Here is an 18,722-nt window from a genome sequence, read left to right on the forward strand (position 1 = left end):
CAAAGTCCTCACTTATTCAAATGAAAAAAAATTCAGGCCAATCCTAGAAGCCTAATGATGTAAACAAGTCCTCTATACAACGGAGGTTAATAATAATGTGACAAACATTAACACTGTGCAATACTGGCAAAAAATCCGAAGTAAAAAACATCTCCAACAGAGATTAACATGTACAAACACTATGCATCGTTAACCAACTAAAAAAAGGCTACCGAGCATCTTAAACTTAGATGCGATATGCATTCTCTGCACACATTACAAATAAAAATCGCACCTTGTGTGAACGTATTCCTGGCATGTCTGTCTGCCTGTGTGTCTGCCTGTATCTCAAGGCTGCTCGTCAGCCAGCGGTGTGCAGCGGGCCAACAAAATTACGCGCAGCGCAGCGCAGCGCAGCGCAGCGCAGCGCAGTTGGCACTCTCTCAAAATCAATTTAAATAAAAAGAAAACAGCTCGAGCTCGGAACTGAAGTACTGACATGCTGACAGGTTTGCTGCGTTTAACACTGCTCCCTCATTCCAGCTGTTATTAACTGTTCGGTTTTTTCCCCACTTATTCCACCAAACGTGTTTTTTTTTGCTATTTTCGGCCGAACATTCGGTGCATCACTATTAAAAAAAAAAAAAAAAAAAAAAATTTCAACAAACACCCCCTTTTTTGAAATATGACTAGGGGCCACATAAAAGCTCCTGGCAGGCCGCATGTGGCCCGCGGGCCGCCAATTGAATATCCCTGATATAAATGTAAAATATAACTTTTAAGGGGATTTGCGTCAGGAGCGATACAACCTCAACCCTCTCAGTATGACGTCATCACCGGAACCCTGAACTTTAACATTAACAGAATTACTTAAAAAAAAAAAGTTGTCATTTTTAAACATCTTTTATGTTGATTAGCCATAACAATAAGACATTCGTTTACTTGTGGAAGCGGATAAATGACCAAGTATTGGCTAAGTAAAGTTGTTGTAGTGGTGGGAAGTGGTTCAGAGATTCAGTGCCAGGAAAGATTAATTCAACACAGCTGCAGCAGATCTGTAAATATTTTGTTCCTCTGTTTGTGCAACTACTGAGACATGCAACTGAGTATTCTGTTAACCCTTGTAAATGCCGAGGGCCTCTCTCACAAAACAGTAAAATAAAAACTCTGCTTGATCGTCTGTGACTGTGTGTGTGTCATTAGAATCCAACCATCTTATCCAACAAACCTTAAACAGAGTACAGCGCTCACATTTTATTTTAATTCTTTCAAAATCAAATAAAACTTTGTTTATAAAGCACCTTTCATGCATAGAATGCAACACCAAGACTTTACATAAAACAAATACAAACATAAAACGTATTAATGCTGGTCCACTGCAGGGTGGTGTTATCCATGGCCGTCCGGTCACCAGCCGTCCGGTCACCAGCGCCGGATGCTTTCAGGTGAGAAATACATTTTGATTGGGTCGTGGTGACGGTGGAGAAATCCATAAGGATTTTGTCCAAGCTATTATCTTTCTGACGTGAGTCATAAAAGACGTGAGTTAGAGACAACCACTTTGTACAAGGCTGTGAACGTGTTCTGCTGTGGTGTTGGACATTTAAGTCTCAGTTTATGAAGCTGCGTGCAGCTCATTTGTGAAAGCACTATTTGGCAATTAGAGGGCCACCAAGGCTCTTTTGTAATTTATGCTAAATAACTACTTAGTTGTGTTTTGTAAAGTGGTAATGTAACTTTTTTTCTTCCTTTTTTATGAAGCCGTTGGTTAAAATAAGTGAAATCTACGTTGTTCTACAAATACCAACATTATCTCTATTTTATACAGAACACTGACTGGGATAGGCTCCAGCAGACCCCCGTGACCCTGCAAAGGATAAAGCAGGTATAGATAATGGATGGATGGATATTCATACGTTTTCATATATATTTCTATTATAATGTCACAATTATGTTCACTTTGAAAAAAAAAAGCCACATCTAAATCCAGTTAGAATAATAAAGGACAAATCCATTGCCAGTTTCACATGAATAACATAAAGTTAGTTTCTCTCTTGGATTCCAGCCACAGAGAAGATTTCCTCTTTCAAAGTCTCCATCAGACTGATATGCTCAGGGTCTTCCCTTTGAAAGTCATGAAGTACAGCCTGGATCCTGCAGACTTGGACATGACGATAAAGAGGAATGGGTCCAGGCAGGCGTGGAGACAGCACAGACACACTGCCAAGTTAAAGTACACGTACAGACTCTCAGTTCCATCCACAAACAGCCGCACATAATGGAGGAAGTGCGTGAGTCCAGCAGGGAGGAAGCACACCAGGAAGATCCCAAACACCAGCGAGCTGGCCTTGATGTACATCGCCCAGTCGTAATGCGATCGGTTGAGCTCTCTGATGATTCGGACAAAGCACACGGCCGTGACAACCAGTGGCACCACAATACCGAGCACCGTGAGGGCCAGGTTGTAGTAGAGCAGGAACTTATGAGAGCCGTGGTCCAGGGGCAGCACGTCATGGCAGGTGGTGTGGTTCAGCTCGGGCAGCCAGTAGGTCTGCTGGACCAGGAGCTCTGGGATTATGGCGGCACCAAACATCCCCCACACGGCCAAGCTGACCCATGCGGTGCACATCCTCTTGGGGAGGCCTTTGTACAGGAACGGGCAGACCACGGCCAGGTAGCGCTTGATACTGATGCAGGTCAGTGTCATGGCAGAGCAGTACAGGTTGCCGTAGAAACAGGCCGTGACCACTCGACAGGCAGTCTCTCCGAAAACCCAGTGGTTGCCATAGAGATGGTAGTGAGCCTTAAAGAAGAGGGAGAGGAGGAGGAGGAGGTCGGAGACGGCCAGGCTGCAGTAGAGGATGGCGGAGGACACCTTCCTGATTTTAGATGCGAGCAAACACAAGATGCAGACATTGGCTGGGATCCCTACGGCAACCACTAACATATAAATGATGGGGATGACAAGGGTGCTCAGAGGGCCGCTGAGGTAGGCTATGGTGCCGCTGCTTAGGAGGGCCAGAGCTGGAGGGTCATCTGATGAAAACAGATCCTGGGTGGCGTCAAAGTCAGACTTTGTTAGATTGAGTAGATCCCCTTTAAATGTCCGGGGCCCAACAACAGAGCTGTTGGACTGTTTCATTCTTCTTCTTCTCTTTTCTGCAACAAAAACAAAAAATACATCTGTTGGCTTGCAATGAAATAAGCTGCTTTACTGATCTGTTCAATTTAAGGGAGGAAAAATATAAACACTATCCAAGGACAACGTTATTAACCCTCTGACAATTAATAATCAGTCCGTGGCCTTAGTGACGTTCCCTAGAGTCGTTCCTAAACTGTTGGCTTCTGACAAAAATCAATAACGTCATTCCACCGAAGTGATAGCATACACAAAACTATGCAAAAAAACGGTTTGCACCAGAATCTCCGTCTAGTCGCCTTCATCTTGTCATAAGTCTGTAGAAGCCGACTAGCATATGTTGCTCAAGTAACTGTCACTAGACACAATAATAAAGAAGCAGACCCCACAAACTAAAGATGAAAATATTTATGTCCAAACTGTTTTTATACTCTTTTTGTAAACGTTACTTCAGTTTATTTGTTATTTCTCTCTCCATCATCAACAGCGTTGAGTCTTGTCGGCAGGGCTGGTTCTAAGATTTAGGGGGTCCTAAACGAGATTTTGTTAGTGGCCTAAAAAACACTCCAAGTGCAAACACTACCCCAAGCAATGCTTACAGCTGGAGACAGGTGGACAAATTAACCATCAACAAAAGACTTACTTCATTTGAATTAACTTTCATAAGAAAAGTGTTTTTGCAATATGCTTATGTGTTAAATAAATCAAACTGACCCCCAGTTGGAACCCATTTGATCTTGTGCTTAGCAGGTATGGCCCTAAGCAACCGCACACAGCATTTAATCCAGTAAACGGGCCCTCTTAATAAATACCACAAACACAATTTATATGGATGTAGCTTTATTCCATTTAACATTTATCAACAATTTTGTTGAAAACTCATGCCCCACCCAAAACTGCTTGGATTTATGACATGTTCCTTTAAATATGTATTTTACATTCAAAAGAAGCAAATGGAGCACTGATATCGGAGAGTGCATTACCATGTAAAACCTTTGCACATGATTCAATCAATGGTGAGTGTTTTGTAGACATTTAACATTAACTGAATGTGAGACATTTTGACCTTAATAGCAGGAAATCTGTTTATATTGTTAGAATCTGATGGCTTTTGGGAGCCTTAAGATAACATATTGTACAAGAACCACAGATGATCACATTAAGTTAAAGTCACACATTTATCAATACAAAGCTGTTATTGAAACTGAATCAATTTGAATTAAATAGCTGTCACTTTGGTGGACATAAACTGTTGTGTGTTTTACTGGTAGATTAATTTCATTTCTTCTTCATCGAGCAACACACTTTACAAAACATCCAGGATTTTAAAAAAGTAACATGACACCAAATGAAAAACATCTCTTACCTTTTTTCTGAAGTGTCCCACTTATCAAGAGAACAACAAGGACAAAAACCAGAAGATTTCTCATATTATTTAATCAGAACTGAGACGCTAAAAAATCTCCCTCCTCTCTCTGAGGAGCTGGTTTCATCGCTGTTTACTCTCGTCTCTGTTACTTTTTTTTAAAGCGCTAAATCTCCTCAAATGCTGAGTATAAGAAGAGAGAAAACCGAGGCATCGGGGGACGGCTGGGCAGGAATGTGCTCTGTCTCTGGTTTCTGCTTCAGCATGCAGTGTGAGTGCTCTAGGCTACGCCCCACACATGATCCTTGTCACAACCTTGTGTTTAATGATTCAGTGGAACAGTCCAACACGCCTCAATGTTCAAGAGAGCTAATCACAAACACATGTGGTTCAGTGTCTTTTCCTGTTTGTCTTTTCTGTTTCACACTTTTGTTTGTTCTGTTATTGATGTAGAGGCTCATTTGAAGCGTCAATGTTTGTTACTTCAAATGTTACAAAAAGCATTTTCACAACTTTCTGTTGGCGTTTGGAAACTGTGGTGCCTGCGGGGCAGCATGACGTAAGGTCAAGAAGAGCGAACGAGTGAGGAAATGGCTGTATGAAGATGATAAGCCTGTCTGAACACGACATTGTTTAGTCTTCGCTTCCTCAGAAATGAGCATCGGTGAACTTTTCCCCCGTAAACCCTTTAGAAAGCAGAGTAACGATGCTCCATAGTCCAGATCGTTGAAAGATATCAGAACCAAACTAAAATAGATTAAAGTATCATTATCAATTTTTAAATGGATGAATCCGATTATGATGTCATGCACACGTGCAGGTCAAAGTATTTTTCCACGACTTTTATTGCACGTAATAAAAAGGCTGTTTGTTATTTGGGCGCTTACATCCAGCTGATTACAGATGTGACCTTCCATCTTCTCTGTGGCCACAAACATCAACACATCCCACAGAGCAAAGAATGTTCAGAGCAAACTTCATCCCTCGGCTTTGACTGAAACCGAGCAGATCTGGAACTGTGCCAAGCAGTTAGCACCGGTCGTGTTTTACATTTTTCAGTCGTCACTCAATCAACCGAGGGTCCTGAAGACCTGGACACAGAGCATGCTGATCCCAAACATCCCAAGTTTATGAACAGTGTTGGGGTAGTTACTCAAAAAAAGTAATCCATTACATATTACTAGTTACTTTTAAAAAAGTAATCCCATACACTACTTAGTTACTGGTTGCTGAAAGTAACTAGTTACATTACTAGTTACATTACTTTTGGATTACTCCGCAATATCACCTGAGCTGCACCATAACTCGATTGCCAATGAACAACATGTACAGGACTGTCTCAGAAAATTAGAATATGTGATTTTCTGTAATGCAATTACAAAAACAAAAATGTCATGCATTCTGGATTCATTACAAATCAAGTGAAATATTGCAAGCCTTTTATTATTTGAATATTGCTGATCATGGTTTACAGCTTAAGAAAACTCAAATATCCTATCTCAAAAAATTAGAATATTCTGGGAATCTTAATCTTAAAATGTAAACCATAATCAGCAATATTAAAATAATAAAAGGCTTGCAATATTTCAGTTGATTTGTAATGAATCCAGAATGTATGGCATTTTTGTTTTTTTTAATTGCATTACAGAAAATAAAGAACTTTATCACAATATTCGAATTTTCTGAGACAGTCCTGTAGTTGGAACCTTATTACTGCAGTGCCCAGATCAGCACCAGAAGTCCCGTAAAATCCCGTAAGATCACGTTAAAGGCTGATTTATGGCGTTACACCAACGCAGAACCTACGGCGTAGGGTACGCGGCGACGCGCACCGTACGGTGTGCATCGCCGCGTATCCTCGCCGTAGGCTCTGCGTCAATTTAACGCAGAACCATAAATCAGCCTTAAGTCAGACAAGTGTTGCGCAACGCGTGAAGACGCATGAAAGGCAAGTTTGATTTTCTTTTCTGTTCTCCCGTTCTACATGTAGCTGAAAAGCTTAAAGTAACTAAAGTAACGTATTTTTTTTGTCTTAGAGTAACTATAACGGGATTACCCAAATTACAACTGTAACACGTTACATTACTGCGTTACTGGCGAATGTAATCTCGTTACAGTAACGCGTTACTTTGTTACTGCGTTGCACCCAACACTGGTTATGAATGATTTTACATCCGTTACTCTGACTTTGTTGGTTCTGAACACGACTGCCACACTTTTAAAACTTTTTAGTCTGGATTTTAATGTGGTTGGTTGGATCCTTGATTGTCAAACCAACTTCAGAACTTCACTAAGTTTATGTGAGATGCTTTGACTTCATCAGCTGGGTCTGGATGCCTCTTCCTCCCTCTCCACTGATGACTGATAGAGTCAGTGGAATTACCGGTTCATTTAGACATAAACTGATGATCAGGTTTCTGCAAGTCTCTTTGATGACAGTGAAAATGATCATTGATGAACTTGTACGGTGACGACGATGACTTATTTTCTGTCCAAGTCTGCTGATTTTCCACAGCAGCTACATCCCCCCGACCGCCATCGCAAAGAGTCAGGAGGAGGAGTTTGTGGAGAGAACTTGAGACTCTAATCGACAACTTGCAAAAGAAGGGTCAGCAGTGGATTATCTTTTTTTTATTTTGGGGAAATTTGGTTTTGGGTTTTGGGTTTTGGGTTTCATGGGTTAAACAAAATATGCTTGTTCAATTCAATTCAATTCAATTTTATTTATATAGCGTCTAATACAACAAAAGTTGTCTCTAGACGCTTTCCAGAGACCCATACCCAGAACATGACCCCCGAGCAGTTATTACATAAACAATGTTGTCCTCAGGCCAAGGTTAGGATGGTACAATATAATGAAATGAACTGAATATTTTCTTTTACATCGTTCTACAAGGCTGCTCTTTAAACTCACTCCTATTCGCTATTGAGATGGAGCCTCAGTCTTACAAACATTTAGCAGATTCTCTGGATATAAATGAAATCTTAGCAAGAGTGAGTAGTTAATGTGTATTTACACTGCCTAATGTAGTGTTCATGAATATGCATTGTCCCGTCTAAATAAAACCTTTTTAATGGAGGAGCAGATAAACACTCACTTCTGCTTAAAAATTGGGCATTTAAGATCTCAATCTCTGGTTTTATTAATCTTGGAGTATACGTTGCCATAACTTTGGATATTCTTTATAGGAAAAATGTTGTTGCTCTGCTCTCAAAAATTAAACAGCGCGTTGGTCTCTACTAAATCTTAACATATCTGCCAGGATAAATGCAGTTGAAATGAACATTTTTCACATACATATACCCGCACACGCGCACGCACACACGCACACACACACACACACACACACACACACACACACACACACACACACACACACACACACATAGACATATACATCGGCTCGTTCACCTGCATGCTGGCTCTGTAGTTTTTGGAGTTAGTTAATCGCGGTAGCTTAGCTCAGATTGTGATTGGATCTAGAGACTTGGGAGTTTCGTGTCTGTTCTGTTTTTTTTTGTTTTGTTTTTTTTGCAGATTTCCAGTGCTCGACGTACGCCTCCATGTGTGTTCTCGCGTCCTGGATTAGCAGCGGATGTCACCCCCTCCCAAAAAAAAAAAAAAAAAAAACTGGGTTTGTATGTGTATATGTATGTATGTATGTGTATGCGTATGTATGCGTATATGTATATATATTAAATATAGTAACAATTCACATATATATGCCTTAGGTTCTTACCCGCATTGGTATTAACCATTAATATGTGTGCAAACAGGGAGAAAAAAAAAAAGAAATGAACATTTTTCCATGCTTTTTCTACTTATTTCAATCCATTCCCATTCTCCTTCCTCTTTTGTTTTTTCGTAAAGAAGATACTTTAATTTTGGATTTTATTTGGAACGGGAAAACTCCCAGGTTGTGCTGGCAAATTTTACAGAGGCCCAAAGTTTAAAGGGGGGATGGTATTACCAAACTTTCTTTATTATTACTGACCAACAAATATTAGAAATTTTACCTCATCCATCATGGTTGCTCATGGAAGCAAATTCTATTCACCTGACTTTATTAAAGGCTTTGCTGCATTTACCTTTGTCCTTTTCTACTTATACTAACAATGCTATAGTGGCCTCCAGTATTAAAATTTGGTCTCATTTTAGACATCACTTTGATCTTCAAATAATTTCTGTTTGGGCTATACTTAAGGCACATTCTTGTTTTCCCCCATTTGTATTGGATAGTATTTTCTCTATAGGGCTAGCCTAGGCATAAATGCCCCTGCGATAGACTGGTGACCTGTCCAGGGTGAACCCCTGCCTCTCACCTGTAACGAGCTGGGATAGGCTCCATCAGACCCCTGTGACCCTGCAAAGAATAAAGCTGGGATACAAAATGGATGGATGGACCTCTATGTTGGGTCTATTTTTGCTTCTTTTTAACAACTAGTGAATAGATTTTCACTCCCTGACAGTCACTTCTTCAGGTACCTTCAATTACGAAATTTAATCCCTAACTCATTTCCCAAACTTCCCTGTTCTTCCTATGCCTTCAGAATTGGAGGCATTTCTTAAACCTCTCTGTTCATTAAAGGAGGCCATCTCTCCTATGTATTTGAATATCTATAAACTAAGCCCAGGCTCTTCTACCATACTTAAAACAGTTTGGGAGACAGACTTGGGGGAGGTGATCTTAGATTATGTTTGGGAAGATATTTTAAAAAGAGTGCTCAAATCTTCAATTTGTGCCAGGCATGGCTTTATGCAATGCCGACTTCTCCATCAAGTCCACTAGCTCTGCTTGCGAAAATGTTTGAAACAGTGTCTCCTCTTTGCAATCAATGTCAACAGATCACTGCACACAATTCACAAATGTTTTGGACCTGTCCCTCTCTCAATTTTGGTTTGTCATATTGGTATCGCTTCACTGGCAGTGTAATTTGATACCTCGGTAGACTCAGAGTTCTGAGAGCCCGCACCGACCGGCTGAAGAACAGCTTCTTCCCCACGGCTGTAAAGAGACTGCTACAGGAGTCATACTGTAACACCAGTCCTTATGTAAATAATTTAATTGCCCTTTATTTTTTGCTGTTTGGGATTCTGACTGTGAATGTAGCTGCTGTCCCTGGAGGATGCTGCCGTTATACTGTACAATGACAATAAAGCTTCTTATCCTATCTTATAATCAGATTGTTAAAAAAAAAAGAAGGGCCAGCAGTAAATTGTGCTACTTTTACATGGACAGGTACATTATGACCTGTCATATGTCCTATGACTTTTTTTTTTAATTTAATGTGTTTATAAGTCTTGTACCAAGACTGTTTCAGTTTTTCCACGATGTGCTGGTATGGGAACCTCAACATGAATCCAAAAAACACTCAACAAAACCGAGAAGTGAAGACAGGTTTGCAGCTTCCTGCCAGATGCTGCCTGCCATCTGTTGCCTTGTCCTTTCCTGCCAATCTTGTAATGTTAATTCCAACAAAAGTATTTTTTATTTCAACTTCATTTTATATGCCTCAATTATTTGAAACATATTGTATACCTAAATTGATTGCTCTCCTAATGAAAGTCCCTCTAACCTCGCCTCCTGGCGAGTCCTCAAGTCACATGACTTCTGTGAACCAGTGTGGTATTTTGAGAGAAATCAAGTTTAAGAAAGAGAGCACAGTAGTCACCTTAAAACAATTTTTTTAAATAAAACTCCGAACCACAACTGTCACATGAGTGATCAACTGAGGGGAAAATGTTAGGAATCTTTTGTTTTGACCAATGTAAGCTGTGTATTATTTTAAACTGCGGGAGGCAACGCCTCACACATATTGACGAGTCGAGAGTTTGTGTGAGGGCTGTTCACCATTGTCCTTCTGTAATCACCCTGCCGAGGTCGTCTTGCCGGACTGTCCTCAGATAATCCATGGTAGCTTTATCAGTTAGCTTGCATTAGTATCGCTTCCATTGAGGATCGGTAGGGAGCCTTTGAATATGATGAATTATTTGCTTATCTGTTTATATTTGTGAAACTGTGTGGAAGGGGAAACCCTGATCTATGAATATATCAAAGAAGTTATGAATGCCTTTTTTAAACCCATCCTTAAACACTATTATTAAATGAAGGTGTAAAGGGGTGGTTTTAGAAGAGGGCCTTGAAGCAAACCAGACTGACACCCATAAAATATTTGAATCTGGGACCAAATCTTGAGTGAGTGGGATGCGATTGGATCAGATAATGAGTCAAGATCTGTAGTGGGCCGGGCTGACAGCAGGTGTTTTCCAACAGGCCACAGGTACTTTTATTTTAAAGACAATATAACTGGTTTTGCTGTTAATTGTCTTAAGAGACAGTTGTGACTGGTTCTGGGTAGACGAGTTCGAACATAAAGCAAAGCAACCCAAAGTAGCTTCACCTCCAGTCAAAGGCTACAAGTCTGGGCTTACCAGAGGACCCCAGCAGGACTGTCTGTTGCACATCAGCGTCTATGCAGAAACGAGTGCTGCCAAAGCAGAAAGAGATGTCTGCTGGGAGGCACAGTCACCTGTGACTCAAGAGTCTTACACCGGTAGGCTTGCTAGACCAGCAGGGGACTACAACTGTGGCAGGCATCCAGGGGTGGAAACAGAAGCTTCTTGTTTCAACTCCGGCAGCATTTCTTACAGATGCGATTCTGGCCGTCAAACTTGAACTGAGGATATTTATACAGATTTGATTCAAATAAATTCAAAGTAATAGTGGCATAGCTTAATATTAGCTATGGTAACCAAGAGAATAGCTAAATAATGGTGACTGAACCGAAACTGACATGTTCTAGCTGACTTTAAGGCCTGCTTGTTCTAGCCAACGTTACAACATGGCACCATGCAATACGAGGAAAAAGAGTCTTCAAAAACTCTCTTTGAAAAACCTATGGGTGACATCACAGGGGGAGGCTTGTCCAGTTCTTCTCATACAGTGTATGTTGTGTTTAGCTATCATCAAAAACATGCCATACTTAAGTTCTACCCAACTCTTGACCGCTGGAATATATCCCCTTGCTAGTGCCAAACCGAGCCAAAAGTGTAAACAATGTGTCTGCTGCTTTGATAAACACTCAAAGACTGCTGCAGGTGTGAGATCTTCCTTTTTCACCCATAACATCAGCCCGGATACTTCCTCAATGTGTCAAAGTGAGAACAAAGAACTACTGCACAGAAGTACCATCCACCACCATCACAATCAAAGCAGAGACATGCTGCGTCCAAATGTGTTGAAAATGAAATAGGGTTGGGTTTATTGTCAAGAAGTCATCTTACACTTATCGTCTGTGACTTAACATTTGTGGCCAAATTGACAGGTAAACACAGAACAAACCAAACAAAAAAAACAACAACCCACTCAAATCTATTTCAGGCATGTTGGTCTGACGATCTTCCTTCCTTTTCTCAGCCCTGCATCTGCACAACTCAGCTGCTTCCTGCATGTCTGTACATTCCCAGCCCCCACAGCTCTTTTTTCCCATGACTGTTTTTTGTTTTAAACTAATCAATGAAAGCTTTTTTAAAAGAAGAACATTTAAAAGAAGTTATAGAAATAATCCTTGTAATGCAGATACACAAGTAGGTTGTGCTAGATGGAGATAATGTATGAAAGTGTCCTGCCATCAGAAATGGTAGGACACAGGTGTCTGCATTAAAACTGCATTAACTGATGAAACAAAGTAGAGCATATATGTCATTTATTTGTTTTTAATTCATCTGAAAAATATTTAAAGTCATAAAACTGATACATTTTCCTTCTAGGGGACTACATCCTCCCTTTTTAATGCTTTTAGTACTTTCTATGACATCATGGCTGTATTTTGTGTGGCTTTGTGGGCTGAGAGGTAGCTGCCTTCCAGCCAGAAGACGTCCAGATCTTTTTTCAGCCCTGCATGTCCTGGTCAGGACACCGAAGCTCCCATCGCCCTAGCCGCGTTGGTCACAGGCCAGGATGGAGCAGAACAGCCATACTCTCAGTAGGAATGGGTATACCTGAACCAATTACAACAGGGCAGGGGGCAGGCTTTACGCAATATCTCATAAAGAAGTATCCCAAATATATTGCGTATGTTCATATGGATAACAACATTTCAATCGCAATGAGATTAAGGCAATCCTCTGATGTAAAAATGAAAAGACCAACAGAAGTTGCTATCACGTGTTATTTTTATTCATGTTCACGAACACATGCTTGAACCAAACGTGTGCCAGATGCAATCCTTGGACCATTTCATTTCAGACTTGACTACAGTTAAGAACATGGTGTATACTCAGACTGAACTAATAGCTTTCTCTACAGACACACTTCAAAAAGACAAAAGACGACACAATAAGTTGTGACTTTGTTTACTATTTGTCATATTGGTATCGCTTCACTGGCAGTGTAATTTGATACCTCGAGAGTAAGCATATAACTGATCACGCTCAACTTCTTGGTGAAAAGAAAAGAGAAAAACTGTGGAAACGTTTTCCAAACTAATGTATATGCATAAGTTCACTGAACAAAAACAAACCAATGGATACAACCGTCTGGTAAACTGAGCCTATTTTTAGTTCAACAATTATAGTAGTGGTAGTCATTTTTAGACTTTACGCTTGGGAATACAGCTGTAAGACGGAAACATGTTCCCAGGCGCTGCTGCACCATTGGGAACGTGTAAAAAAGGAATTACTCCAGTATTCCTTACCTAAGACACATTTTTCAGAGTTACCATTTGTGACGACCCACCCTATTTTAACAGGGTGTTCTGTTCAGGTGCAGGAGGAGGAGACCAGCCTGCATGGGTGTGCCTAGAGGAGGAGGCACACCTGACTCCAATCAGGCCCAATATTTAAGCAGGCTGGTCAGGGCCATTTGGCCTCTCTCCCCTGCTCAGTAAGCATGGCTTTCTTTTGGTTGTTTTGAGTTTGTTTGTCTGTCTTTAGTTTTCTGCACTTGCACATACACTACACTTACACACATCCACACCTGCCATACACCACTGATCAAACTGATGACTCACACCCCACTTTACCTGTTAGATATATTTTGATTGATTTAATTATAAATAAATACATTGTTTTGAACATTTATCCCTGTGTGTCGTCTCCCATTTTTGTCATGACGAAGTCAGTTCATGACAAGATGGGGGCTCGTCACTTTAGTTAAAGCGACACTACGTAACTTTTCCACCTTAATATAATATTTCCAGAGTCATTGTGATGGTTCATCAACTTCCAACAGGTTTAATGAACCTCTGTCATGGTCTGAGGGGTCTGTATCGCCTCCACTGGCATTATGTAACTTTGAGGAGCATGGTAGGAACCCTGCCACACTACTGGTAAAGCACTACCGCTTTTGTCCAAAGGAGACGCCAAACTCAACAAAAGCTGAAAGTTACGTTGTGCTGCTTTAAGTTTATTGGTAGATTTGGTTGTTACTTTCTTGTTTTTCTATCAATTGTTTGGTAAACTTAAGCTTTGTTTGTGTTCTGTGGAACAAACTGGTTTGGGAGACACACATAGGTTTTGTATGTATGGGAGGGGGGAGAGCATTAGGAACTCATTCTTTCACTGCAGGTTTATAAAGTTTATAAAGTGCTTTAGTCCTTGGGGCTCCAACTCCCGGTAGCTTTTAACAGTGGGTCTCCATATGTGACCCACTGTCTTTTTTTTTGTCTGGTTTAGATTGCATTCCACGAAAGCTGGAGTGTGGTGGTACCACTGAGTGGCCCTTGTTGGAGGGGGGGACTCGGGAGGGCCACTGAAGACTAGGGTTGAGCCAGTCAGTCAGGTTTTGGGTAGGCAGGTTACATAGGGGAGTTGGGCCCTGGGGTCTTTTGCTATTTGTTAGTTTAAACCGTTGCAGTGGGTTTTTTTTATATTTAAAAAAAAAAAAAAAATGAGTTCTGTGGAGGACTTTCTGCAGGATCCATCTGTGGATAGACTGGACAGATGCACAAAAGACCAGCTGGTACAAATAGCAGAGCACTACAAAATTGCTGTCCGTTCGAAACAATCAAAGGTTAGGGTGAAGATTTTTCTGATCGACAGTTTGGTGACAAAGGGTGTGTTGTCAGAGGAGGTAGTCCCAGAGGATGATGAGAACCCAAGTGCTGGTGGGACTTTTTCATTTTCTTCGAGCCAATTAACTTTTGAACAACAAAAGGAATTGCTTAACATTAAACTTGAACATGAGAAAGAAATGGAACAGATAAAACAAATGACTGAGTTAAAAAAATTGGAATTGGAGCATCATAAGTTCCAGTTGACTGTTCATGAAGCAAAACAGTTTAATGTTGGTTCTAATCTGCAATTACTTCCCAAGTTTACAGAGAAAGATCCAGATTTGTTCTTTGCCCTGTTTGAGCGGGTGGCAGGCGCCAGAGGTTGGTCAGATGGTGAGCGCACCCTACTGCTCCAATGTGTCCTTACAGGTAAGGCCCAGGAGGCCTATGCTTCCTTATCAGTGATTGATAGTCAGAAATATGGGGTTGTTAAGGAGGCAGTGCTACGTGCGTATGAGTTGGTGCCCGAAGCCTACAGACAACGTTTTAGGACTTGGAGGAAAGAGGAACATCAAACGTATGTGGAATTTGGGAGGGATATGTTGGTCCAGTTTAACCGATGGTGTGTAGCATCAGAGGTTAAAACCTTTAATGGGCTTCGGGATTTAATGACTCTGGAACAATTCAAAAACTGTGTGCCCGTTGATATTGCCACTTATATAACTGAGAGGAAAGTGAAGACCCCCCAAGAAGCGGCCATCTTGGCTGACGAGTACTGTCTAACACACAAGTGTATTTGGTGACTACACGCTTCAAACTGGTGGGTCCATTCGTACAGGAAAGCAGGGGGATTCAGGGGTACTAAATTCGGAGCATGGTTCCAGGAAACGGAGTGACCCTAATGTTTGTAATTTTTGCCATAAAACTGGACACTGGAAAAATTCTTGTTTTGCTCTTAAAGCTAAAGAGACGACATTGAGTGGTTGCCAAATCAAACCGTCCGCGTTGGCTGCACCTGTAGTCCCCTCACCTCAGCTAATTGTTAAAATGGAAGGTGTTCCTGACATGTTTTCTGCTGGGGGTGACCCTAAGGCTGAGTATTCAGCATTCCTTTCAGAGGGTTTTGTATCACTGTCTGGTGGAAAGGCAATTAAGGTTAACATCTTGAGGGATACGGGTGCGTTACATACTTATGTCCGTCGCAACATAGTTCCATTCTCCTCCACGTCAGACACGGGCGATTTCGTTTTGATGCGAGGTATGGGTATGCAGATAGTTCCGGTGCCCCTACATAGAATGAGCATTGTCTGTGGGTTGGTTAGTGGAGAGGTGGTGGTGGGAGTGCGGCCTGAGTTACCAGTGGAAGGGGTCGATGTAGTACTTGGAAATGATTTGGCGGGGAATAAAGTGTGGGCTGAGGCTATAGCTCCAAATGTGGTTAACCAGGTCCCAGTCTCGTCTTACCCAAGTAAACAAGAGGGAAAAACAGAGGTTTTTCCGGCATGCGCAGTAACCCATGCTAAGAAGAAAAAAGTGAAAGGCCTGGGTAAAGAAATCACCCTCCTCATGCAGACCCTCAACACACTGAGCACCCCCGAGGAAAAGCTTGGAGGCCTTTGCACGAAGTACGCCGAACTGTTGGAAGAGAACCGTAACACTCAGAAGCAGATGAAGGTGCTGCAGAAGAAGCAGAACCAGCTGGTCCAGGAGAAAGACAACCTGAGGAACGAGCACAGCAAGGCCATCCTGGCCCGCAGCAAGCTGGAAAGCTTCTCCAGGGAGCTGCAAAGACACAACCGGACACTCAAGGAGGAAGGAATCCAAAGAACGCGGCTGGAGGAGGAGAAGAGGAAGGAGGTGGCTTCTCATTTCCAGGTGACGCTGAGCGACATCCAGAGTCAGATGGAGCAGCACAACGAGAGAAACGCCAGCCTTCGACAAGAGAACGCAGACCTGGCAGAAAAACTCAAGAAACTCTACGAACAGTACAAACTGCGCGAGGAGCACATCGACAAAGTGGTGAAGCATAAAGACCTGCAGCAACAGCTGGTGGATGCAAAGCTGTATCAGGCACAGTCTTCTTTTCGAAGAAGTTCAATTCCTTTCAGAACCCAAATCAGCAGTTAATGAGATGGGCATTATTCTTGCAGCCATACAATTTGGACATTCGGCACATTAAAGGTCATGAAAACGTAATGGCTGATCCCCTTTCACGTGTATTATAGTGCAATGCTCAGTTATTTACATATATATATTTTTCTTTTTTTTGGTACCTGTATTGGTTATGGGTAAAAGTTACGGAGTACCTGTTGGTCTCCTCTCTTAAGGGGGGAGGTGTGACGACCCACCCTATTTTAACAGGGTGTTCTGTTCAGGTGCAGGAGGAGGAGACCAGCCTGCATGGGTGTGCCTAGAGGAGGAGGCACACCTGACTCCAATCAGGCCCAATATTTAAGCAGGCTGGTCAGGGCCATTTGGCCTCTCTCCCCTGCTCAGTAAGCATGGCTTTCTTTTGGTTGTTTTGAGTTTGTTTGTCTTTAGTTTTCTGCACTTGCACATACACTACACTTACACACATCCACACCTGCCATACACCACTGATCAAACTGATGACTCACACCCCACTTTACCTGTTAGATATATTTTGATTGATTTAATTATAAATAAATACATTGTTTTGAACATTTATCCCTGTGTGTCGTCTCCCATTTTTGTCATGACGAAGTCAGTTCATGACACAGTATTTGTTGCCTTGCTGCAGATGGTCCAGGTAAAACTAAGCACTTTTTTTAAAACGCAAAGCACTTTTTTTAAAACAATGTTCCAAACTGCTTAACACAACAGCGTAGAAAATTACATAAGGATACGGCAGTTCTCTAAAAATACAGAAAAGATTAGAAATGCACCCCTGCTGTAACAAAGAAAAGTGTGTTTCACTGTGTAAATATTAGATAAAGAATGCATTAATTTGAACATTTCATTGATATATATTTTTTCACAATAGAACTTAAAACTGAACAAATGTTGGAAATAGGCATTTTTACTTCTATTGAGAAGTACAGTCTTATTTTGAAGTTGTTGGTGGCAGCAACTTTTACTAAAAAGAAAAGCCGGAGGGACATCGTGAAGCTAAGTTGCTTCATTGACAACCAGCCAGCGACATGAGTGGGTGTAAAAAGAACATCTGTTACCCCATTCAGACAGAACCTTTAGGTAGAATGCATCTAAAACATTGAAATGCACACAGCTCAGTCAGATACACAGCAGTATTTACTGCTGAGACAGTGCTGAGAGGTTTTCCACCATGATCTGGTAAAACCTTTATCGGTGAGATATATATGCATTTTAATTTTGCAGTGGATGTTAGTTTTCTAGATGTGGGGGAGAGCGAGGGTGTCTTTCGTCAGCCTTCTTTGAAAGAACAGAAGTTTCCAACACAGACAAGAAGGAAACCACAAATGACGCATGCAAAATGCAAAGGTGTGAACCCGTCAAGTTCATCGTTCACCATAGTTCTGAGTTACTGGGTTGTGTAAAGAAACCAAAAGCATGCATACAAAGAAAAGAGTAAAAGTAAACAGCTGCAGCTCGGCTCAAATGTGCATTTAAATGCATTGAATGAAGCACTGAAATGTTCTTATTTAGATTACTTCAAAAAAGCAGAAAAGCTTATTCCTATTCCAATACCTCGTATTGAAGATGTCCCTGCTTATGGACCTCTAGTGGCTGCACAGCCTCTCTGTACATACACAGTCCTCGTATAACAGGAAACAGCCCTGCTCCTTCTGCTGCAGGCAAGAGCAGCTATGCTCAACTAAAGAGCTACAGACGGGCTCAGAGAGACGCCAGCTGGCACAAAACAGACATGTCATGCATTTTCTCAGGAGTTTGTGGAGAGAAAGCAAAACGAAGAGGAGAAGTGTGAGTCAGCAGCCACAGAGCGGCCACAAACACCACTCAGACTAAATGTTTGGTTTCTCCAGTAGTGGCTTTAATGGATCTGTGTTCCTCTAAATTATTCATGACTGTGACTGCAGGTTGTTTTGCATTGCCTCCAAACCAATATTCTGAGCAGAGTTTAGCAAAACCTGCATCTCAAAACGGTGATATATCATAACACTGCAGAAGCGTCATCTGTTGGGACAAAGATCAAGAGTTCAGGAAAGTCAAAATAACAAAAGTCGCTTCCCTTCTCCTCAGACATCAGTTCGCTACATATTTATGGTTAATATTTAAGTGTAA

The 18,722-nt window shown here is 41.5% G+C and overlaps 2 protein-coding genes across 2 annotated transcripts; one reads left to right on the plus strand and one right to left on the minus strand.

The window, feature by feature from the left end:
* Window positions 1-617: 617 nt before the first annotated feature.
* LOC133455065 (proteinase-activated receptor 3) lies at window positions 618-4,736 on the minus strand. Its single transcript, XM_061733894.1, has 2 exons — window positions 4,485-4,736; window positions 618-3,138 (listed from the first exon to the last, which is right to left on the minus strand). The coding sequence occupies exons 1-2, from the start codon at window positions 4,546-4,548 to the stop codon at window positions 2,078-2,080; spliced, it is 1,125 nt and encodes a 374-aa protein (XP_061589878.1). The 5' UTR covers window positions 4,549-4,736; the 3' UTR covers window positions 618-2,077.
* Window positions 4,737-15,740: 11,004 nt separating this feature from the next.
* On the plus strand, window positions 15,741-16,894 carry LOC133454432 (alpha-taxilin-like). The gene is made up of 2 exons (XM_061733164.1): window positions 15,741-16,550; window positions 16,856-16,894. The coding sequence occupies exons 1-2, from the start codon at window positions 15,741-15,743 to the stop codon at window positions 16,892-16,894; spliced, it is 849 nt and encodes a 282-aa protein (XP_061589148.1).
* Window positions 16,895-18,722: the final 1,828 nt, after the last annotated feature.

The sequence above is a fragment of the Cololabis saira genome, chromosome 11 (assembly GCF_033807715.1).
Source record: "Cololabis saira isolate AMF1-May2022 chromosome 11, fColSai1.1, whole genome shotgun sequence".
Taxonomy (NCBI): domain Eukaryota; kingdom Metazoa; phylum Chordata; class Actinopteri; order Beloniformes; family Belonidae; genus Cololabis; species Cololabis saira.

What these genes read in the sequence shown, in the direction of transcription:
- LOC133455065 (XM_061733894.1), bottom strand. Translation starts at nt 4,548, where the DNA reads ATGAGAAATCTTCTGGTTTTTGTCCTTGTTGTTCTCTTGATAAGTGGG. An exon ending in TGGGACACTTCAGAAAAAAG is followed by an intron (nt 3,139 to 4,484) that starts GTAAGAGATGTT and finishes TTTTTGTTGCAG; the next exon opens with AAAAGAGAAGAAGAAGAATG.
- LOC133454432 (XM_061733164.1), top strand. Translation starts at nt 15,741, where the DNA reads ATGGGTATGCAGATAGTTCCGGTGCCCCTACATAGAATGAGCATTGTC. An exon ending in TGGATGCAAAGCTGTATCAG is followed by an intron (nt 16,551 to 16,855) that starts GCACAGTCTTCT and finishes TGTTCTGTTCAG; the next exon opens with GTGCAGGAGGAGGAGACCAG.